General features: G+C 39.9%; 1 protein-coding gene across 2 annotated transcripts in view; it reads left to right on the top strand.

Moving 5' to 3' along the window:
- FBXO38 (F-box protein 38) overlaps positions 1 to 23,960 on the top strand; it is a 100,993-nt gene that overhangs the window by 54,277 nt on the left and 22,756 nt on the right. The window contains exons 13-20 of one of the 2 annotated variants that reach the window (XM_089671105.1): positions 2,093 to 2,203; positions 4,639 to 4,812; positions 11,370 to 12,017; positions 12,149 to 12,243; positions 13,616 to 13,718; positions 17,194 to 17,360; positions 19,708 to 19,853; positions 20,136 to 20,239. In XM_089671105.1, coding sequence (XP_089527231.1) covers positions 2,093 to 2,203; positions 4,639 to 4,812; positions 11,370 to 12,017; positions 12,149 to 12,243; positions 13,616 to 13,718; positions 17,194 to 17,360; positions 19,708 to 19,853; positions 20,136 to 20,239 — 1,548 coding nt within the window. Of the gene's footprint in view, positions 1 to 2,092; positions 2,204 to 4,638; positions 4,813 to 11,369; positions 12,018 to 12,145; positions 12,244 to 13,615; positions 13,719 to 17,193; positions 17,361 to 19,707; positions 19,854 to 20,135; positions 20,240 to 23,960 lie in introns of both variants that reach the window. The other variant, XM_089671104.1, reaches the window with a different exon arrangement.

Raw genomic sequence — 23,960 nt, 5'->3', positions numbered from 1 at the left:
TAAGTCAGGCCTTGAAGTCCTTCGAAGACAGGATCTGGGGAAAATAAGTTCAAATTCTGTCAGACAATCTAGCGATGGTGGCATACTTGAATCATCGGGGGGCACCAGTTCCTGGAATCTCTTGGACCTAGCGCAGGAAATTCTAGGATGGCCGGACAGCAGGGTCCTTTCAGTGTTGGTGGTCCACATAAAGGGGTCTGCCAACATGTAAGCAGATTTGCTCAGCCGACCGTTAATACGCCAGGGAGAGTGGGAACTCAACCTCGAGGTCTTTTTTTCAGGTAAGTCAAGTTTTTGGCAGCTCGGAAATGGACCTTTTTGCCTTCAGGAAAACCAGGAAGGTGAAGCGGCATTTTTCCCTGGCCCGAGAGCAGGGGACGGAGGGTCTGGATGCATTAGCGCAGGACAGGAATTTCGAACTGGCATTGATCACGTGGGTACTACAGAAGCTGAGCCAGTCAAGCTGCAGACTGATCTTGCTGGCCCCGTGGTGGCCAAGAAGAGCCTGGTTTGCCACTTTGAAGAGGTGGGCCATGGCTTTTTAACCAAATCCATATTTAAGTCTGAGGTGCTTTTTAGGAATGTCTGTGGTTTTTAAAAATAAAAGGGGCTTTATGGCGACTTAAGTTTTAATATTTTTAACATTGCCTTATTTATCTCCTCCTCCCCTCCCCACCTGTGTCCAGCACCACACCCGGGGGACTAGCAGGGAGGGGAGAAACCTTACATTGTAATGAGCACTGATTGGGTGCTTGCCAGGAAAGGGGAGTGTTGGGCTCTCAACGCTCAGCAGAAGCACATCTGCTGAGCGAGTAAATGAGGCGCCAGGCCAAATGAGAAAAAGAAAATTTTATTCCTTCAGGTTACCCTCACACATGTAAGCACTTGGGTGCTCAGTACAAGCACGTGCTGAGCAGCCAAATCAACCTCCAGTGTCCACTCAGTTAAAGGATAGCTTCATCTTTTTAAAAAAATAAATGCACATTTTTTTTCAGGAGCCTGGAAAGCATTGCACCAGTGAGCAGAAAATCGAGCCTCGGGCGATAGGATTTGCACATCCTTGAGGATGTAAATGGACAAATGGTCTGTTTTGCATGAAAAATTTTGAAAAAATGGCTCCAGGACCCAAGTGGTTAAGGACTGTAGCTGTAGGATGTAAAAAAATGGATGAAAAACTGATGTAAATTTAATCCGTTTTTGTCTTTGAAAAAACAGGACTGAACTGAGGAAATGAATGGCCTGCATGTGTGAAACATAAACAAAATAGGGTGCACAGGCTTAGTGCATTATTCCATAAAGTTTAATGAAAATATGCTAAAAAAAGAAACACAAACATATTGGGTCCATAGGCCTTGTCAGCAGCTGGTTTGACAGCACACCAGCTGCTGACAAGGCTTATGCTTGTAATCACAATGGAAGAAATAACATTAACCACTTGCCCATCTGAGGATTTATCCCCCTTCCTGACCAGGCCATTTTTTGCTGTTCAGCACTGTGCTATTTCAACTGGTAATTGTGCAGTCGTACAATGCTGTACACAAACAAAATGTGTGCTCTTTTTTGCACACAAATAGAGCTTCTTATGGTGGTATTTGATCGCCTCTGTGTCGGCCCTCCGGTGCGCAGCGCCCTTTTGTGTTAGTACAGCCAGAGCAACGTACGGATACATTGCTTTGCCTGTAGCTGCCACCCAGTCGCAGTACATTGCAGGTGGGAAGTGGTTAAATGTCCAGTTCACTTCTAGTCCATTCACACTGTGTTCAATCAAGCCCTGATGAAGAAGGCATTGGACCCCCAAAATGTGTTAGCTGCTGTATGGGTTTTTCTCCTGACTTTTATTGGAATAAACTTGTATCTGGACCTCTTAGCAGTAGCGTAGGGCTTTTCTTTCCATTTTTGGTACAAAAAAGAGAGACCGCAATAAAAAAAACTTACAGATGTCCTAATTCCTCTCCTCTAACACCAAAAAGAGTGCTGTCTTCAGTTATACTTTTAAATATTCACTTTCAGTCGCTATGTGGTGTGTATGTGTTTTTTATTTTTTGGGTGTTTTTTATACTTTACCTTAATTATGTTTCCCTAAAATTGACAGCTCTAAATGACATGGAAGATGTGTCACAAGATGAATTAAGACTTCCAGAGCAAGAAAATGAAGTTCCAAATGTGGCAGTGATACCCATGGATATGGATGAGGAACGAGCAGGTCTGTCTTGTTCAGGTTTTTTTTTTTTTTATTATTATTTTCTATTTATCAATAACATCAAATAACAATTAGGCACTTGCAGATTTATTTTTAAATGCGACTTATTTTAAAGATGTATGAAAATCCATGTCAATAGAAAGATTTGCTAAGTTAAATTTCATAATTTGACACTGTTTGTTTTTGCTTTCGTAGGTCTGTAAATAAAAATTAAAGCATCTTTAGCAAGCCTGTAAAAGCTAAACTTCACCTGTAAATTATATGTAAATTATTTACATATTCCTAATGAGCAGTAAAAACACTTAGTAGAACTTTAGTTAGAAAATAAAGTCCTGCTAGATCAGTTCAGGCTGGCCCCTTTTGCTATGTAAAACACTAAACATATTTTAAATGCCTATACTGCTTAAAATCCAGTAATCTATTGTGTCACCATGCTCTGCTCATGCTCATTTGTTCTGATTTTGGCACTGCCAAAAATCCAGTCTGATCTGCTCACAAATTTACTGCTGCTCAAGAGCTCTGGCCTTAACAAAATGGCAGCCTCCAGAAGAAAGAACCCAGAACAATGCTGGAGGAAATTTACTGCACACATTAATTAATTTGGGTAGCATAATTATTCATGGTGAATGTATGTTCCATTGCTGAAGAACATTATTTGTTTTTATGGGTAAAGTTCCACTTTAAAACAAGTCCTCATTCACCTCTTTAGTTATAGGCAATGTTGAGAAATTTGTCTTCAAATTCACAACAGATTTAGTGGTCTTAGCTTTTTTCTGTGAAAAGTAGGATCTGGATAGCTTGCCAGTCTGCTGAATTGCACAATCATCAGGTGTTTCTGAGCTGTAAAAAAAATAAATAAATAAATTGACACCTGACTTTAGATCCTTTGTGTATTTTGAGACTCTGAGAAACAAATTACTGTATTTTTCACTCCATAAGACCGTTTTAGAGAAGGAAAACAAGAAAAAAAATTATTCTGAACCAATGGACTGCAGATATAGTACAGGAAATGACCAGATACTGCGGATGTGCTACAGGAGATGACTAGAGACTGCAGACATAGTACAGGAGATAACCAGTGACTGCAGACATAGTACAGGAGATAACCAGTGACTGCAGACATAGTACAGGAGATGACCAGAGACTGCAGACCTAGTACAGGAGATGACCAGAGACTGCAGACCTTTGGGGATCGGGTACCCGAATTTGACAGGTACCTGCTCCCACTTCCACTGTGATTGCTTAAGTTGTCCTCCCTCCCCTTAGTCTTCTGGGACACGTGACAGGTCTCATAGGACTATGGAGCCATTCAGCAGCGCTTCTCGCATATGTGCAGTGGACATCCTGCTGTGAAGCCGCAAGCTGTCACAGCCGGGTGCCCACACTAAAGATTCCGGCGCCAGGGAGAGAGCACGGCCGGTGAAGCCAGCTGTGGTGAGGAAACTGCTGGACCGAGAGACAGGTAAGTGGCTGTATTTTAAAAGTCAGCAGCTAGTTTTTTTGTAGCTTCTGACTTTTTTTTTTTTTTTTTTCCATCTGGAACTGCTTTTGGCGCTGCCACAGAAGAGCCGAGCGGCTGCCCCGATATTCTAACACCGTGGCAGCGACAGGGGAATACCGGGCCGGCTGCTCCATATTCACTCCATAAGACGCACAGACATTTACCCCAATTTCTTGGGGGGACTAAAGTGCGTCTTATGGAGCAAAAACTACGATACTTCAGATACAAGTAGCTGGAAAGGTCCAGAATAGGTGGTTTGTTTTTTCTTTTTAAACACTTTTTCTGCTTTATCAGAATATGTAAATATGTTAGTGTGTTTACTCATATTCACATCAGGGTATCAGTAGGGCAGCGGCTATTGACTTTTTGTTTGGTTTTTTTGGGGGTTTTTTTGAGGATCAACCCACAAAATTGTCATCCTGATCCACAATGTTCGTATCTAGTCAGTGACTGAACTGGATCAAGCATGAAAAATAGGAACTCAGATTCACTGGTTGATGCAGATTAATGATTCAATTTAATGTATTATTAATGATTCACTAGGTAGTGAAGCCAGGATCATGATGGCAACTCCAGCCCCTAAAACAATCTAGCCACAGCAGATCCTATATATTTTTCTCCATTTTTTTTTTGTCCACTTTGATTACTTTTCATTTAGAAATGCTCACCCATAAACATCACTGTAATACCTGTCTCCAACCGGAGTTTCCTGATGACACTTTACCAGATGACCGAATACCACAATTGAGTGTTGTGCTACCAGATCATGGCAGTTAATGCTGACCTGCTGAACATATGGGGATAACCCACCTGAAATAAGGATGTTGTGTTTTTTTTATTTTTTTTGTTTATTTGGAGAGGGGAGGAGGAGGAGTTATTTTTAGCATTCATGTTGTTTTTTGTTTTCTTTGTTTTTTTTTTTCCTCTACTTCTTTAGGACCCAGTGGTTTACAGCCAGCTGTGAAAGCTGCGCCAATTACAGTCCATGACTCTGACAGCGAAGATGATGATGACATTGTTGGTAGTCACGGTGAGTGTGGCACTTCAGTTGACTACCCTCCTGAGAACAACAAAGGTGAACAATTGGCAGAATCCCAAGAGGGCACAATAAGTAAGTGAATGGGCTCATCAATTGCTTGTAAACTTAGTCTAGTTGGTGTTGCGCTCCAGGTCTACAGGAGCAAATTCATATAACTGTATTGGAATTATATGCCCGTTTGATGAGCACAGTTTTGCCATTCTGCACTTAAAGTCCAGCTTCAGGAAAAACAATTCTCCCTTGCAGTGGGAATGCCCCCACACTACAAGGGTTAAATGTTCATTTAGGCCTAGTGGACAGGAAAAAGCATTTTTACTTACCTGATCCTCCACTTCCTTGGCAGCTGGCGCTCACCTATCCTGTAGCAGTGGACTATTCCTGGCTTCCTCATGTCCAATGCCAGCCTGTGGACTCTGTATTGGTAGTGATGATGTCAGAGGACCTGCAACCGCAGGTTTTATGCCTTGCAGTGCTGGAGGAGCCACACTGAACGGAAAGATTTTTTTTTTTTTGAGTTAACCTTTTACTAATTACATTAAAAATTTATTTTACGTCCATTTGTAAGGCACAGGAAGTCTTTAAATTTCATGTTAGATTTCCGCCTGCAAGAGAATTACTCACTAGCAAACAAAAGAATATAAGCCAGTCTTGGGCAATCCTTCTTATTACCAGCACGCTTCAGTGTTTTTTTTTTTTTTTGTTTTTTGCTAGTGTCCTCTAGTGCATATATGTTATTTCTCAGTTGTGGTGTGTTAAAGGTTAACTTTTTTTGCTTTATATTTCTTATTCAATTTTGTGTTCTTCAATCTAGACTTTTCTACTTTTTATTACACCACTGCTAGAGCGCCTCACTTTGTAGCTGTACAGTGCGGCCATCCCTAGCCTGACTTTTGGAATGCTGTTGCAGGAATAGCCTGAAAGTGACCTTTATTAATGGCATTCCAGAAATATACCTCCACCACCCGCGTGCCTGTGTGTTTCTGTGTGTGTGTGTGTGTTTTGGTTTTTCACAATAAGGCAGTATGGAGGTGATTAACCATTTCCATAACGGGCACTTTTACCCCTTCCTGCCCAGGCTATTCACGTTTCAGCGCTCTCACACTTTGAATGACAATTGCGCGGTCATACAACACTGTACCCAAACTAAAATTTTATCATTTTCTTCACACAACTAGAGCTTTCTTTTGGTGGTATTTAATCACCGCTGGGGTTTTTATTTTTTGTTAAATTAACAAAAAATTACTGAACATTTTGAGAAAAAAAAAACACGTTTTTCTTTCTGTTATAAAAGTTTGCAAATAAATAATTGTTCTTCATAAATTTAGGCCAAGATGTATTCTACTACATGTCTTTGGTGAAAATAACCCAAATTAGAATGTATTTTTTAGTTTGTAGGAAAGTTAGAGAGTTCACAAACTATGGCATAGATCTGAATATTGATGAATCCGGAAGTACTGACAGCCAATCTAATTTCTTGAGGTCCAAGAATGTCAGAACAGTACAGATATCCCCCAAATGACCCCTTTTTGCAAAGTAGACAGTCCGACGTACTTCATAAGAGGCATGGCGAGTTTTTTGAAGTTGTATTTTTTTGTCATTTTTTGGAAAATGAAAAAATTTAAAAAATTAATTTCACTAATTTTCTTTTTTACTTACTGTCACCAGTGCAGTACAGCCTCATCATATAGCTGGCATGGCAGTGATCAGAGACATTGACTGGTGACAGTATGAAAAAACAAAATATATATATATTTTTTTTTTTTCTATTAATTTTTTTATTACTTTTTTTCTTTATTTTTTAATTTTTTTTTTCATATTTCACTATGTCGAAAGTAGTACAATGTTTCCATAGTAACATTGTACTACTTTGGGGAAGTGATCAGTATTTTTTTTTTTTTTTGTCTTTTACACAATTTGCTTATAGCAAAGAATTTCTTTGCTAAAGGGAAGCATTTACCTGAATGACATTGATTCATTCAGGGCTTTTTTTTTTTTTTTTTGTGCTTAGGTGTGATTTGGCCACAGCTAATCACATTACATGTGCATGTGATCGCTGTGACCATTCACAGCTAGACACTAGTATTAAATGGATGGCATGTATGAAGCCATCCATTATATACAACTGTCATGTGACCTGCTGTGATTGGTCACAGCAGGTCACATGGTGCCGGCAGCGGGGGCCGGTACTCAGATATGTCATCGGCTGTGTCCGAGGTACACGGCCGTTGACAGATCGTGCCGCTGCGCAGCTCTGCAAGCGCGAAAACTGTGCATGTACGGGAGGACGCCATATGGCGTCCACCCGGAAATCTAGAGCCTTTTCCTGGCCGCCAAAACGGCTATTGGCCGGGCGGCTATTGGTTAAAGGTACCCAACTGCTTAAGTGGTTGGAAACCTTTGCTAGAACTTTATTTTCACTAGAGGATACTGTCCCCCTCCCTATCCTAACTGTGTGACTTTATCAAACTATGGCTGGTTAGTCAAAATGCTAAAACAGCAAAAACTGATGGCTGGGCTTTTGAGGCACTACATATTGACCAGTTTCTTTAAAATTGTATGTTATTTAAATAAAACAATAAAATGTTTCTCATTTAAAACCAAAACAGAACAGAAAAGTAATACAATACAGTGACCTCAATTACAAGGAAATGTTTTAATATCCTTCAAGGATAATTCAAATATACACTGCTCAAAAAAATTAAAGGAACACTTTTTAATCAGTATAGCATCAAGGCAATTAAACTCCTGGGATATTGATCTGGTCAGTTAGGTAGCAGAGGGTGTAGTTTAATCAGTTTCAGCTGCTTTGGTGTTAATGAAATTACCAACAGGTGCACTAGATGGGCAGCAATGAGACACCCCCCAAAACAGGAATGGTTTTACAGGTGAAGGCCACTGACATTTTTTTTTCTCTACTATTTTTCACTAGTTTTCCATCTGGCTAGGGTCGGTGTTACTACTGGTAGCATGAGGCGATACCAGTCCATCTCCTCAAGTATGGAACATCAATTTGTGCCATTACCAGGAGGTGTGCTGTGTCTCCCAGAGCATGGAGGAAAGAACCCAAGAATCCAAAATCTCAGGAGTACCAAAAGGTTTTTCTAATAAAGATCTTAAAAAAATATGTATATTAAATAATTAAATACATATAATGTTCCAGATTGATTGCTGCCATTAAAAAACTTAACATTGCGGTAGTAAATTAAACCGCAGAGTCCACAGGAGCTGACAGAAAAGGGAGGACCGGAGACTCCTCTAAAACTGTTCCATTGCCAAGATAGGGCTGATATACTTCACACAACGCATGGCAGAACACTATACTTGGATCTACAGCTCTGACCAAAAGTTTTGAGAATGACAGAAATATTAATTTACCGCCAAGGAAACGTGCAGTCATCATTTCTTTGCACAAAGGAATTCACAGGCAAGGATATTGCTGCTACTACGATTGCACCTAAATCAAGCATTTATCGCAGTGGTTCGCAACCTTCCTAATGCCCTGAACCTTTAATACAGTTCCTCATGTTGTGGTGAACTCCAACCATAAAATTATTTATAATATATAACAATAGCTTTAATAATACAAAAGATGCTACATGGCATAGTTCAGTAAATACAGTTAATTAAAGTTTCCTATGATTTACCATTCTCTGTGTTGTTTTTTTTACATACCTGTTACTATCACAAGGGGGCAGTATTCATATCAACCACAGCTGCATATAAAAAGACCGATCCGCATCCAGATTAAGTTCCCATGGTACAGATTTTTTTTTTTTTTTTTGCAGTAGTTGATGATTTTACAGTACATGATTTTACATTTACCCAGTAATTATAATTCATGAAGTGTAGTTTTACCTCCAATACTGCTGCTTTCAACACAGTAGCTGCTTTTAACAGAGTAGCTGCTTTCGTCACAGTGGCTGCTCTTTACACTGACTGGTCCACATAAGTACATTATGGCACCAACCCTGTCACATACACCTGTATTTGTACGGGGTGTATGTGATAGGGTTGACACAATGATGTCATCACGCCGGGTACTCGTATGTGGGCGTGACTGCATGTGGGCGGACCCGCCTGGGGACAGATAGACAAGCAGGGTCTTGGTTCCTAAGACCATCGGAAATATGTTTTTTCCAGTGGTCTTAGGTGACCCCTGTGAAAGGGTCGTTCGACCCCCAAAGGGGTCGCGACCCACAGGTGGAAAACCACTGATTTATCAGATCAAGAACTTCAAGGAGAGAGGTTCAATTGTTGTGAAGAAGGATTCAGGGTGTCCAAGAAAGTCCAGCAAGCACCAGGACTATAGCCTAAAGTTGATTCAGCAGTGGGTTCGGGGCACCACCAGTGCAGAGTTTGCTCAGGAATGGCAGCAGGTGTGAGTGCATCTGCGCATACAGTGAGGCGAAGACTTTTGGAGGATGGCCTGGTGTCAAGAAGGGCAGCAAATAAGCCACTTCTCTCCAGGAAAAACATTAGAGACAGACTGATATTCTGCAAAAGGTACAGGGATTGGACTGCTGAGGACTGGGGTAAAGTAATTTTCTCTGATGAATCCCCTTTCTGATTGTTTGAGGCATCTGGAAAAAACATTGTCTGGAGAAGGTGATCACTACCATCAGTCCTGTGTCATTCCAACAGTAAATCATCCTGAGACCATTTGTGTGGGGTTGCTTCTCAGCCATGGATGGAGCACCTTGCCATAAGTGGCTTGGGGAACAAAATATCAACATTTTTGGTCCATGGCCAGGAAACTCCCTACACCTTACTCCCATTGAGAACTTGTGGTCAATCCTCAAGAGGCAGGTGAACAAAAAACCTCCCACAAATTTTGACAAACTCTCCAAGTATTGATTATGCAAGATTGGGCTGCCATCAGTTTGGATGTGGCCCAGAAGTTAATGGCACGCCAGGGAGAATTGCAGAGGTCTTGAAAAAGGTTAACACTGCAAATATTGACTCTTTGCATAAACTTAATGTAATTGTCAAAATCCTTTTGACACTTCTGAAATGCTTGTAATTATATTTTGATATACCATAGTAACATCTGACAAAAATATCTAAATACACTGAAACGGCAGACTTTGTGAAAATTAATATTTGTCATTCTCAAAACTTTTGGCCAGGGCTGTATTTACAGAAAGGAAAAAAAAGAAAGATCATAAATGTGTTTTTGTATGAAACTGTAAACAACCTAGATATTCCAGATATAAAGTGTAGGTTCAGGCTCCACTATTTTGTATAGGAGAGGTCTAAAACCTTACAAATCGCATATGGTTTAATTGTTATACTGTGCCTTTAAAAAAGAAAAGTTTGTAAGACCCTGATTATTAACGCACTGTTAATATATGACTCTATTGGTCTTGACTAAATGTAATCCTTGCCATCGATGTACTTCTCTGTTTTGCTTGTCTTTTTTGTTTTTCTCTCCTTGTTTTCTGTAACATATGATTTCTTTGAAAACCAATAAAAATTGTTAATATAAAAAAAAAAAAGAAAAGTTAATATTACAATTAACTACACTCCAATATCTGCAATTTAAAAAAGAACATCAAGACATATACTGACAACAATATTATACATTTTGCTTAAAGTACCTATGCAAAGATACTTCATATTCTTTAAAGTTATATCCATTGTGCTTTTAACTACTATAGATGTAAAAATTGAGCATTAATGTTTTTAATTTTGAGGCTTCTAATTGATCAAGGGAGGCACTTCACAGACAATTTCTTAATGGTAAGCAAACTGTATTCACTTAATGTCAGTCGGCATTATATCAGTACAGGCAGATGCAGGGGTGGACTGACCATGTGGGCATTCGGACACTGCCCGGGGCCAGCAGCGGGCCCGCCGCATGACTGAGTTGCCAACCGTCTGGAGCAGACACATGGTATGAGAGCTCTGCTGCCTCTCAGCATATACTGGCCGATCTGCAGATTTCCTAGGCATCTCTACCCTGCTGACTCTGCTCTTTCTTCCACACTCCTTTGTGAATACCAGCAGGTAGTTGAAACATGAGTACATTCAGCTCTCACACCGATCCCACCTGTCACTGTCTGATGCTTCTGTGATCCTTCCTGTGCTTGGTGATGGAGGCGAAGTACGCTCCAGCCAGCTACTGTCTCTGCTGGTCTTCTGGCCACAGCAGGGTGCCTCTTTTTAATGCTTGTTTTGAGTACTATATTTTGAGACCAAGCATGTAACCAGTGAATTCAGCATTACTGCTCCCTATACTTGTTCCAGGACAATGACTGAAAGTATTGAAGATTTTAGATCCACATGAAAACAGGAGGTCCGCAATCGCCGCCTAGTATAGGTTTCCTTTAAAGTGTATCGTTAGGCATTTTTGTTTGTTTTTTGAATAGTGAGGAAGGGTTAGACCTTCTATTCTGTTTTTATTGCTGGTTCTCCTTTGAGGTGATTCACTCTTCCCCAATGACACACAGGCAGAAAAAAAAAATAACTGTCAGGTGTTTTAACCCTTACCTGTTCTATCCAAAATATTTAAAAATGTTTTGGCTACACAAACTTTAAAGCATCACTGTAATGTGACTGTGGCAGCTAGTGCAAATAATGTGTGTAGAAGATTTACTGTGCTTTTCACTGTGTACCTGTATTCTCTGCAGCTGTAAGTGGGAAAGGCAAAGCACCCTTGCGCAAGAAGTGCAGTGTTACAGCCAAGAGTCCGCCAGAACAGGCCACACCAAGTGAAGAGAGTAGCTGTGAAAAAGGGTGTCAAGTAACTAGTGAACAGATCAAGGCAGATATGAAGGCAGCCAGCGATCCAACTGAGAGGAACAAAAGCAAAGATGGTTGTGGTGATGTGGGCACAGCAGGTGGAGTTATAAATGCTTGTGAATCTGCTCCGCAACAAATGGACAGCGATCCCTCTTTGAATGAAAGTTCTGATCTTTCGGAAGAATCTGATTCTTGTACATGCAATAGGACCGGAGAACCCAGTGCTGCCCCAGAGCAAGCACCTAGCGCACGGTGTCCCCATTGTTCCAGAAATATGAACCTGGAGCTGACAATGCAAAGAGGAAATAGTGGGGGTAGTGAAGGGCCTCAGCCCTCCACTAGTCGGTCCTTTCCAGGAAATGGCCCAGAGTACACACTCAGGACTCCACAAAGTGCAACACACAGGACTAATACAGAAACAGATTCAATTGCTTCCTCTGCCTTATGCCGGGCAGAACAGCATGGACAGAATTCTCAGAGGCCTCTCACAAGGGCAAGATCAAGGCTTTCTCAGGTGTCACTGGTGTCTGATGGTGGTGAGTGCCTTTACTGCTTCTCTGTTTACATTTTTTAACCTTTTTGGCACATTTTTTTTTAATTGGTGTAATTGTTAAAGAAGTTACCTTTTCAGAACAAATATTTTTGTTTAACGTTTATTTTTAAGAAGCAACACCAAAAAATAGGAAAGCTGTGAAGAGGAAACGCACTGCAGATAAGTCTACAAGCACTAGTGATCCAGTCATTGAGGATGACCATGTACAGGTATAGTGTGTTGTGAAGCCTTTCTATATTTGAATATGCATGTGTTTTTGTGTTCTGCATTATTTAATATTTCTATATACTGTAAATGTGGAATGGTTGTGTATGGCCATATATTGAAAATGTGGTCACAACTGGGGGAATTTACTAAGACTGGAGCAGGAGTCTGTGGCAACCAAACAGTTCTAGCTTTTGTTTTCAACAAGCTGGGGTTAGAATCTGATTGTTTATTAGGCGTAGCTACTCCAAATTCTGTCTGCTCCAATTTTAGTAAATTCCCCCCCAATGAGTTTAGAGAAGCAAAACAAACCAGGTGGAGAACCTGATCATGGGACCTGTCAAAGTTACAGGACCAGCTCTCCTCCAGTCATTGACCTCTGTCTGCTCAATTAAACAGCAATAACTTCCATGGGGCTCTGCAGCTACACACTTTAGCCTGAATTTTTATGAATTGTGGACTGTGGTATGTGTAGTGGAAATTAGTATAACAGAGAATGAGCAAGCTGTCAGTTAAGTGGACCCCATCAAACTAAGAGTGTTGTGTTTTACTAAACTGCTTCTCTTCTGAAGTACTCCTTTTGGGAAAGGCCTTATTAGATTGGTATATCAAATTCCATATGTGAAATACACTCTTATTAAAATTGATGCTTTGAAACTTGATAACATCTCATTCTGAATTGAAGCAGGTTGTATGGCTATGATGCTGATTCAATGGTTTCAATTACCTAACCCAATAGCAAGTATAGTGTTCAGCTACCTATACATACCTACAAATACCTGTAACAGCCTCTGTGCCCATATGCAAGGCTCTTCTGAAGATGCAAAGCTGAAACAATGTTGTATAGCGTTGCTGCGTGTCTGCTCTCTCCATCCCCTACATTTCTGTTGTGCCCATCATCCTTATAGGCTGCCTCATTGGCTAATGAGAATGCATAGGAGGTGGAAGGAGCAGGCAAGCTTCATTATACCAAGGAAGTGCCAGAGCCTGGATCACAATGGCCCAGCACATGGGCATGCAGACTGCTGAAGGTCTCTCTTGTTTCAAAGTACCTGCACAAATACTGTGTATGTATATGTGTGTGTGTGTGTGTGTGTGTGTGTGTATGTATATGTATATGTGTGTGTGTGTGTGTGTGTGTGTGTGTGTGTGTGTGTGTGTGTATATGTATGTGTGTGTGTGTGTATATATATATATGTATATAGTTTAGTAATTTTATGCCAGGCAAGCATATCCCTGGACGTTTTTTTTTTATTATTCTATGTTTTCTGTTATTCTACATAATTTTTGCATAATTCAAATGCAGTACTGTCCAGCCATTGGGAAAAGCAGTGTGAGTATACTCTTGACTCCTTTACTTTTTATCCTTTTGCCCAGGTTTTGAACCTTAAATCCAAGAATCTTGTGGGTATTACACTAACCAACTGTGGCATTACTGATTTGGTTCTTAAGGATTGCCCAAAAATGATGTTCATTCACGGTGAGTAAAAGATGTATAAAGAGGTATAATGGTTATAATACATATATCCAGTATAATATTATAAAGGATTTATATGGCGCCAACAGTTTTGCGCAGCTCTTTACAACATGAGGGCAAGTAGTACAGTTACATTACAATTGAATACAGGAGGAATCAGAGGCCCCGTATTATATCACCTTCTGCTTTTTTTTTTTTCCCTTAATATTCCAGTAAATAACGTGGTACTCCTGACTAAATTCATGGCTAAAAGAACAAGTATGATATGGTGATACAGTTTCCTTGAAAAGAGTAGCAATTAAGGAAAAATTACACCTTTATCATTTAAAGTGTATCAAACCCAGAACAAAAATTAATTGTATTACAGGGTACAAATCCTTAGATGTGGTGGCTGCATTCGTTTTGGTATCTTTTTTGTTTCTTTTCTCCAGGCTCCCTTTTTTTTTTTTTTTTTTTTTTTTTTTTTTTATCAACTGAGGATCCTGTAGCAACACACTACAATCCTATGATGACAAGACTGTATCAACAGAAACTAGATAGAACTAGGAAACTATGGCCTTCTCCTATTGTCCATAACATCAAAGGGTGTGGTTCTTTAGTCCTTAGAGATCAATTTAACCGTTTATATACATGGGCTGGATGGTAACAGTGCAGGGGCGGGTGGCCATTTATAAACGACCTCCCCGCCCCTTATTTGTGCGCGCTCCCTGGAAGCGCGCCGCACCGCAATCCGGTGCCCGCTGTGTCCTCCAGACACAGTGGAGCACCGATCGTTGTACGGTACCTCTGTGTGAGTCCCGATCATGTGATCACTGATTGGCCAATCGGTGTTCACATGAAGAGTAGTAAGCAAGATGTCACTTCTGACATCATTGCTTACTACGTGTGAAATCTGTGAATGATAACAGAGGTCACATGGTACAAGGCTATTCACAACAGCCTTGTACCATGTGACAAGCTGTGACCAATCACAGCTCACACAGTATTTCTCAAGAATGCAGCCAGAGAGAAGGAGAAATGATTGCTTTTACAGCCTTTATGGGTGTAAAAGCAATCTGTGTTAAAAAATCTTCATAACCCCCACAAGTAGTACAGTGTCACTATGGTGACACTGTACTGCTAGGGTGACAGTATGTAAAAAAAAAAAAAAGATTGTAAAACAAAATTTGAAAAATGATAATTTTTAGTTATAAACTAATTTGGGTTATTTTTATTTTACTAAAAAGATAACTGAATAAAGTTTGTCCAAGATTTATGAAGAAAGATTATTTATTTGCAAAATGTTATAATATTTTTCAAAATATTTTGGACTTTTTCATTTTTATAGCAAAAAAATAAAAATCCCAGTGGTGAATAAATACCACCAAAATAAAGTTTTATCTGTCTCAAAAAATGCTAAAAAATTCATATGGGTACAGTGTTGCATGAACGCGCAATTGTCATTCAAAGTGTGACAGCGCTGAAAACTGAAAATTAGCCTGGACAGGAAAGGGGTAAAAGTGTCCGGATTTGAAGTGGTTAATTGATAAGGCAGCACAGAGCACAGGAAGTTATCAGCTCACAAAAGATCTAGAAGGATCAACAAGTATTTTTAAATTTATCAAACCATCCTTTAATGGTATACTTAACCACTTGCCCGCCTAAGGATTTACCCCCCTTAATGACCAGGCCTCTTTTTGCTACTCGGCGCTGTACTAATTCAACTGATAATTGCACGGTCATGCAATGCTGCACCCAAACGAAATTTACGTCCTTTTTTTCACACAAATAGAGCTTTCTTTCGGTGTACTTTGATCACCTGTGTGCTTTTTATTTTTCACGCTATAAACAAAAAAAGACCAAACATTGTGAAGAAAAACAATATTTTTTACTTTCAGTTATAAAAAATATATAGTAAACTCCGTTATAAATTTAGGCCAAAATGTATTCTGCTACATGTTTTTGGTAAAAAAAATCCCAATAAGTGTATATTGATTGCTTTGTGTGAAAGTTATAGCATCTATAAACTATGGTATAGATACTGCAATTTACGCCATTCTTTTGCTATACAGCGCTGCGCTAGTTTAACGGACAATTGTGCGGTCATGCAATACTTTTTTTCACACAAATAGAGCTTTCTTTCCGTGGTATTTGATCGCCTGTGCGTTTTTATTTTTTGCGCTATAAAAAAAAGGCTGACAATTTTGAGAAAAAAAAACAATATTTTGGACTTTTTGCTATAAAACATGTACAGTAAAAAAAATTTAAAAATCAAATATCATCATAAATTTCGGCCAAAATGCATTCTGCGACATGTCTTTGCTAAAAAAAAAAACCCCAATACGTGTAAATTAATTGGTTTACGTGAAAGTTATAGCATTTACAAATGGCGGTAAAGATACTGGGATTTTTATTTTTTTTTATATACTAATAATGGCGGCGATCAGTGACTTATGGCGGTGATAAGCAACTTATGGCGGGACTGCGGCAGACATGCTGACACTGGGGGGGAACTGACTTGGGGTCACTGACATCCCCAGTGACACCAATACAGTGATCAGTGGAAAAAAAAAAAACACTGACACTGTACTAATGGCACTGGGGAGGAAGGGGTTAACTTTTTTATTTACTGAAAGGATTAACTGTGTGAGGGGAGTGTTTTACTAGGGGGTGGGAGTGTGTACTGCACGGGAACACGCTGATCCGGAGAGAGAAATTCTTCTCTCCGGATCAGCATGTCAGGAGCTGATAGGGAACTGACAGAGAACAGAGCTACTGCTGCCCTGCTCTCTGTCAGTGATTGCCGCTAATCGGCAGGACACAGCCAGTAACGACCGGCTGTGACCCGGCGACTGACATCGGCGGCCATGATCGTCGGGACAGGTAGGGCGGTGGCGCGCCTCGCGTGTGCCCCCTACCTGTTTTGCAAACACACGTTTTAAAACGTGGTTTTGCCCAGCCGTGCCGTCCTGCCAACGTATTTCTAAAGTGGCTGGGCGGCATGTGGTTAACAGACCAAAAGCAACCTAGCTAGAGTTCATTGTTGGGATTTACATACACTTTAATGGGTTCTGGTAAATGGATTGAAATTTGAATCTATAAAAAAAACTGGTATACTATACATGTATATTATAGTACACTTCACTCAAATATTAGCATTATGCATGTAAAATCTCTGGGGCAACATGACTGACCTGCTGTATATAATAACTTATTGATCAGCCCTATGGCTGCATTCACACTTAGGCAGTCTGAAAAAGCAATCAAAATCGTCTGTTTTCAAAAAAGTCACCTGTGTCAAAAAAGGTATTTGAGCTACTTTTGTTGCATGTAGCAAAGCCCATTCAAGTGAATAAGCATCCCTATGCTGTCGCGTAACAGACTCGGCAACCACACTAAAAAATGTTGTTGTAAATGGGGCCTAATAAATAGTGAGCAAATATAAACTTCTACACTTTACAAATCTCTCCCTCCCCCCCCCTTCTTTTTTTCTTTAAAGCAACACGATGCCGTGTCTTAAAGCACTTAAAGGTTGAAAATGCTCCCATAGTGAATCGTTTTGACTATGCACAATGTAAAAAGCTAAATATGGAACAGGTCTTGGACCAGATTCTTAGAATGCCTCCTGAGAGAAATCGAATAATCTACTTACGTCCAATGCAGCAAGTAAGTATTTTCATTAGCTAGCTCAAAATGAGAAAACAAATTGGGAATCTACAGTATTTAATATTTACCTGACACACAATGTGCAAAACATATTTACATATATAATTTTTTTAATTTTTTTTTTTTTTTAGTTCAGGTCATAATAAAGCAAGCATTAATGAAATCACTTTGCATTCACTAACGGTAAACCATGTAAATATAAGTACAATCTGATTATACATTCTCCTTTAAATCTACCAATGACTATGTAGTGCTAGAACCTGATTGTACGGTCAGATTGTCACGTGTATGGTGACCATAAGAGCACCTGCATCACATACTGAGGCTTTTGCTGTCAAACTGGAGACCTGTTTTCAGCTGACAGCGGACTGAAGTCCAGGCTGGGGAAAGATCCTGACTTTAAAGTCAGCATCCATCCCAGAGTCTGGAGCAGCACCTGGCTCAGCCTCTCAGTGAAGTGCTTGGAGCTCCCTCCCCTCCACAGCCCAGCACTTCAGTGAGCACTGGGGGAAGTGGAGCAGACACCGATGACTGACAGTCCTGCTCTCTGCTCAGAGCGGCTGTGAGAACTCTGTGATGAGCAGTCATGTGATCGCTGAGTTCTCACATCGGACCGGTGCTGCATCCACCTAGGAAAGTATAAATGGGGGGGAAAGCCCTGCTTCTCTTTTAAAAGTTTAATTCAGTGACCAAGTCTGTTCTGTTCTGTAAATTATCTCTCTATATAGAGTAGGGCCCTGTCACATGGGTGATCTGTTCAGGTACACCTTTTGGTTTTTCAGGCAGGCCTGATCGGAAAGTCCATGCATGCTTATGAACAGGCAGATGTAAACAGACACAAGTCTGTTTTACACCCACCTACCTCTGGGTCTGATCCAGTCCCCTAAAAATAAAAATGGAAGGGGATCCATTCTCTTCAGTTTAGGCTAATTGGATTGGAGGGTAGTTGGGTCTAAATGGACATTGGAGGTAGTTTACTCCTGGCCCGCCCATAGATCAGAGCGGAATCTGGTAGTGTCCGCTCTGCAGAAAAAGAGCGGACATAGATGTGTCATCTGCTCTGATCAGCAGGAGATCTGTGAGCGGGTCCCCTGCTGATTGGAATGGAAACCACCCCATGTGAAAGGGGCCTAAAGGTGGTAACAATATACAATCTAAATATACCATAATTTTGCATACTGTTAACATAGCATTGTCTCAGCAGTAAGTCAGCGGTGTTGGCTTAAAGGCATTGGACACCGACAGAAAAAATGGTGGTGGTGTTTAACCACTCTTTACTTTATCCAAAAAGTAAAAAAGAAAAACATTTATATCAGAAGTCTTGTTTTTAGCTATAGTTTTTTTTTTTTTCTTTAATTCAGTATTTTATTAAGTTTTTGTTCATACAAAAAAAAAAAAGAACCATATACTTGTACAATTCACATAAATACAAATTCTGTTCTTCTTAACGTTACCCCCTACCCTGCCTATCCTCCCTCCCTCCCCCAATCTAAATACCCCGGTCCATATCCCTTTTCCTAATTTCTATTTCCTTCCATATACTTCTACCTATATTGGTGTCCCTTCACCTCCTCCCTCCGCTCCCTCATTCCACTTCGCCATTAGACTTTTCACCTTAAACTCCAAACAAACCCAGATATCTCTTAGATCATTTAAAATCTGACCACTTATTCCACGTTTTCCTGCATGTTTCAATTTTTGTCGTCCTCCACATGATACAACTCCTCCATCCTATACCTGTCTTCAACTCGATTTTTCCAGTCACTTATTCTTGGGGCTCTGGGGCTTGCTTGGGAATTAAACCCTTAGCCGCACTAAGTAAATGATACAACACCCTATTTTTATGAAATGTCACTGAAGACTCAGAATTATAAAATAAACCTAACCACGGGTCCCTCTGTAGAGTAATCCCACATATCTCTTGAATGTTTTGGGTTATTTCCTGCCAATACCCCTGTATTTTAGGACATCCCCACCATATATGTGCCATTGTGCCCTTTTTCCCACAACCTCTCTAACATAATGGTGTAACATCCAATTGTTGTTTATGTGCCACACTCGCTGTAATATTTTTAGGTATACTTTTAATTGTTGTTACCTACCAGTTTATCAAGGACCTGTAGTATGCATGGCTTTAGTTCAGGAAGTGCAGTACAGAGGGGTCAAGTCATAAAACTTAGATGAAGCCACTAATTAGGGCATGGGATAAACGTAGGCTAGAGCCCGTACATGGACATTTCATAAACCTAGGATCAAACTTATGCTTACTATTTTTTTTTTCTCAAATGCTCCTCATAGAAGCTGTGTGTTTTTAAACCGATTCTTAATAATTTTTCTTTCCAAATAGGTAGATACATTGACCTTAGAGAGACAGATATTTAGTGGACCATATCCTTACCACATCTGTATCATACATGAGTTTAGCAATCCTCCTAATGTAAGAAATAAAGTCCGTGTGCGGAGCTGGATGGACACCATAGCGAACATCAATCAGTGAGTATCTGCATAGTGTCTGCTTTCTTGATGCCTTCAGATATGGAGACAGCAGTACCAATTCCAACAAAGGAAGAGGATTTAACCTGGTTAAAAAAAAATTAGATCTGCAGTAACTATTTTTAGTTGAAAAAAAATAATTTATCTTTCTGATTTAAACTCTTTGGTTTTTCCATCAAAGCATTAGACTATTACAGTTTACTTTTCCTATCACAGCCTTTTTCTGCCCTTTTCCCATTCTCTGCTTTGATTTGTAATATCTCCTTGATCTCCTTTCCACAGAGAGCTCATTAAATACGAATTTTTTCCTGAGGCCACTCGGACAGAAGATGAAGTTAAGAAATATACAAAGTATCCTTGGGGCCGGGACATATACACACTGGAAGGTATTTATCTATTTATCTGCCCCAACCAGTAAGGAGTGTGTAAGAATTTAAAGGCAGGCAAAGGAAAGGCAAAACTTTTTTTTTTTTTTTTTTGAATGGAGAGGGATTAGAACCCTTTGTCAAGTTTAATTGCTGTCTGTGCACATGTTAGGGAGATTCACCCCCTATTTGTCCTGTTTACAGTAAGTGAAATAAAAAAACAATTTTTAAGTTGACACCAGAACAAGAGTAAAGGCTGAATTCTTCCATTGGCGACACTAGTTCTAGTGATGCCCTACAATTCCCTCACTTTGAAGGGATTTCCTCTTACTTCCTATTTCAGTTATGGATCAGGAATTGCAGGGAATTCTCCCCAGTGGGATACAGATGGCAAAAAAAAAAAATAAATAATGGGTTGCTTTAGAGATCCATCTCTTTACCAGCCGCAGTTCATTCTGTCAAGGGATCTAGCACTGTGGTCTCGCATATGCAAGAAAGTATGTGTTCATGGTGCCTATTGTAGTACTATACAATCTTGTAATCACAGGGGAGTGTGTCAGAATGAAAATATTATGACAGAAGTCTGTGTTTAGAAGATGGTGGAGAACTGACCTAAATATACAGTGGAACAAAAAAGGGAAAGAGTTGTTTTCTTTACTTAACTTTCTCACCACTGCACACAACTTATGTGAGCACAGTTCACATGGGACAGGGCTATGATGTGGAAGTGACATGGATATGGAAGGGGGTGCATGAGCAAAGGGGATCTTGAGCTTGAGCTACACTTTGGGGAAGTGTCAGTTTCAAGTTGTGTGAAACAATTGATGTAGAGAAGAGAATAAACAATATTTTGGCAAAATAAAGGCATTGTTATTGAGTGCGTTTTTGGCCTTCTCCTTAATGTACTTAGCTGCTCACGCAAGAGGTGGTGATTGGGTCTGTTAATGGCAACCATTTTTGCTAAATAGCAACACTGCAGATTGTAAGCCATTAATCTGCAAGGGGAAAATGTTATTATTAAAGGGCACTTTCTCCAAGTAGAATTCAGTGGTGTGTGCGTGCATTTATTGCATACAGGTACACATTAATGTACATAATCCTATAAATGTTTTTTTAGATTCAAATACTTTTTTTTGTTGAAGTTTTAAACGAATGCAGTTACAAAGCAGGTAACCAGAAAACAAGACAAGTTCACAGTTGTATAAATGGCTGATGCAGTATTTGACAATTCCAACATAAAATGGGGGTAAAGTCTACAAAGATTCAGTTATGTTGTGTGGGAACCATTACTTACAAGTTCAAATACAACTAAGAACCTGGGGGCAGCACAGTGGCTAAATGGTTAGCACTTTCGCCTGGCAGTACTAGGGTCATTTGTTCGAATCCCAGCCATGGCACCTCCTGCCTGGAGTTTGCATGTTCTGTCTGTGCCTGCGTGGGTTCCTACGTATACTCCGGTTTCCTCCCACACTCCAAAGACATGCTGGTAGATTAATTGGATTCTGTCTAAATTGGTTGGCCCTAGTATGTGTATGTATGAATGTAAGTTAGGGACTTTAGATTGTGCGCCCCTTGTGGGTTAGGGACTGATGTGAATGTACAATATATATATGTAAAGCACTGCGTAAATTGACAGCACTATATAACTACCTGAAATAAATAAAATAAAGAAGATAGGAAATACAGGAACAACTGTAGAAACTAACAAAGTTGAACATTATACCACTCAAAGTATTATTGTATACTCCATAATGGGTGAGCTATCAGATTCGAACCATACATTTTGGATTGTGTGACCATAAAAATTTAGGTGTAAGAAATGCTGTTGAGGATAAACCTCTTTTCCATATCACACTGGAAATTTAGATCACTAATTATCATAGCTATGTGAGCAACTTCCACAACCTGTTAATATTATTTTTGGCTGCATATAATATATGAATTATAAAATGTGAGTTAAGGGGGAATCTTTCTAGACCAATATGAAATAGTTCTAGTGGGGTCAGGGCTCACTATGATTCCTGTTACTTTGGAAATTACTGTAAAAACACTGTTCTAGAAGGATTTTAGTGATTTACAAGACCATAGTAGGTGAAGGAGAGAGCCTATTTCTCCACACTGATGCCATTGCGAACAACAGGTGGAGTAAATTTTGGATAATCTGACAGGTGTTAAATACCAGTGGTGGAGGAGTTTTGGATAGACAGGATCCTCAATGTGTAGCGCAATGTGAGGATTTATATGTAAGAATGAAGGCTTTGCGCCAGGTTTGGTCTGGAATTGATTGGGAAAATATCAGTTCCTAGTTTAAGGACGTTGTTCTTAGATTAAATTGTAACTAAATAATGTGGAATAGAACAGGGAAATCTCTCTTCCTGGATATTTAGGATTGTTGAACTATTGGAACACTGGGGTCTGAAGAGTGGTGGTAGACAGAATGTTTTTAGATTGTATGCAATGGATAATCATCATATGAGTAAAATGTTCCGAAGAGGGTAGAGGTCGTTGGTGTGTAAAAAGTGATTCAAAGAGTGATTGGAGGGTCATTTGCCAGATGACGTGTCCAGGTGGACGTTTCCAACTATATTGAAGTCTCCTCCTGTAATTAAGTGGCCCTTGTGTGATGAAATCAAGGCGTGTAATTTTTTGAAAAATTGGATTTAGTTTGAGTTTGGTCCATATATATTGACTAGGATGTGTTGGATATTGTTAATGACGCAGACCAGGATATGAAAGCGGCCCTGAGGGGTCTCTAAATTCAGAGGTTAGATGAAAGTTCATCTTATCTTTTATTGCAAACAAAAAAATAGGAATGCGCTGTGAATTACTAAATATACATCTATAATCAAAAGTCCACATAAATAAAGTCACTTCAAAATTAGTGCACAAAAATTTTTTCAAAATCGATGCAAAAAATATATATTTTGTATAATTGTGCTCATAATCCACCACCAGAAGAAATAAATAAACTCACCAGAGCTTTTTGCTGATTAATTAAAACCAGCAAAAACGCTGTTGCTCTGGGAGCAGTGAAGTATCCAGGTGGCAAAATCAATACTCTGTATTGAAGAGGGATATCCAAGATTGGGAGCAATACTCTGCAACAGAAGCATCAAACCAGCACCTGGGAACCTTTTATTAAACGTATCCTCCAGTCATAGTCAAGGAGCCACACTCGGGAATAAAGAAAGAGGGTGATGGTGCAGCGAGTTTAAAACATCATGTTTATTCAAAAGTAAGTAAAACACTCACAAATAAGGTGTCACACCGACACCAGCATTATAGGCAGTCAGCAATACCATCAGATTGCAATCAGCGAGCAAACCCGCTTACCACGGATACCTCCGCTAGACAGCAGGGAACGTCCTGACGTCACGACATCCAGGCTCCGCCCTACGCATTTTGTGAGGACGTCCTGTGTGACAAAACGCGTAGGGCGGAGCCTGGATGTCGTGACGTCAGGACGTTCCCTGCTGTCTAGCGGAGGTATCCGTGGTAAGGGGGTTTGCTTGCTGATTGCAATCTGATGGTATTGCTGACTGCCTATCATGCTAGTGTCGGCGTGACACCTTATTTGTGAGTGTTTTACTTATTTTTGATTAAATATGATGTTTTAAACTCGCTGCACCATCATCCTCTTTCTTTATTCCCGAGTGTGGCTCCTTGACTATGACTGGAGGATACGTTTAATAAAAGGTTCCCAGGTGCTGGTTTGATGCTTCTGTTGCAGAGTATTGCTCCC

Source organism: Staurois parvus, unplaced genomic scaffold (assembly GCF_062004578.1).
Source record: "Staurois parvus isolate SC_StPar_1 unplaced genomic scaffold, SC_StPar_1.0 ptg000099l, whole genome shotgun sequence".
In the NCBI taxonomy this organism is placed as follows: domain Eukaryota; kingdom Metazoa; phylum Chordata; class Amphibia; order Anura; family Ranidae; genus Staurois; species Staurois parvus.
This window is presented reverse-complemented; position numbering and strand designations above follow the sequence as displayed.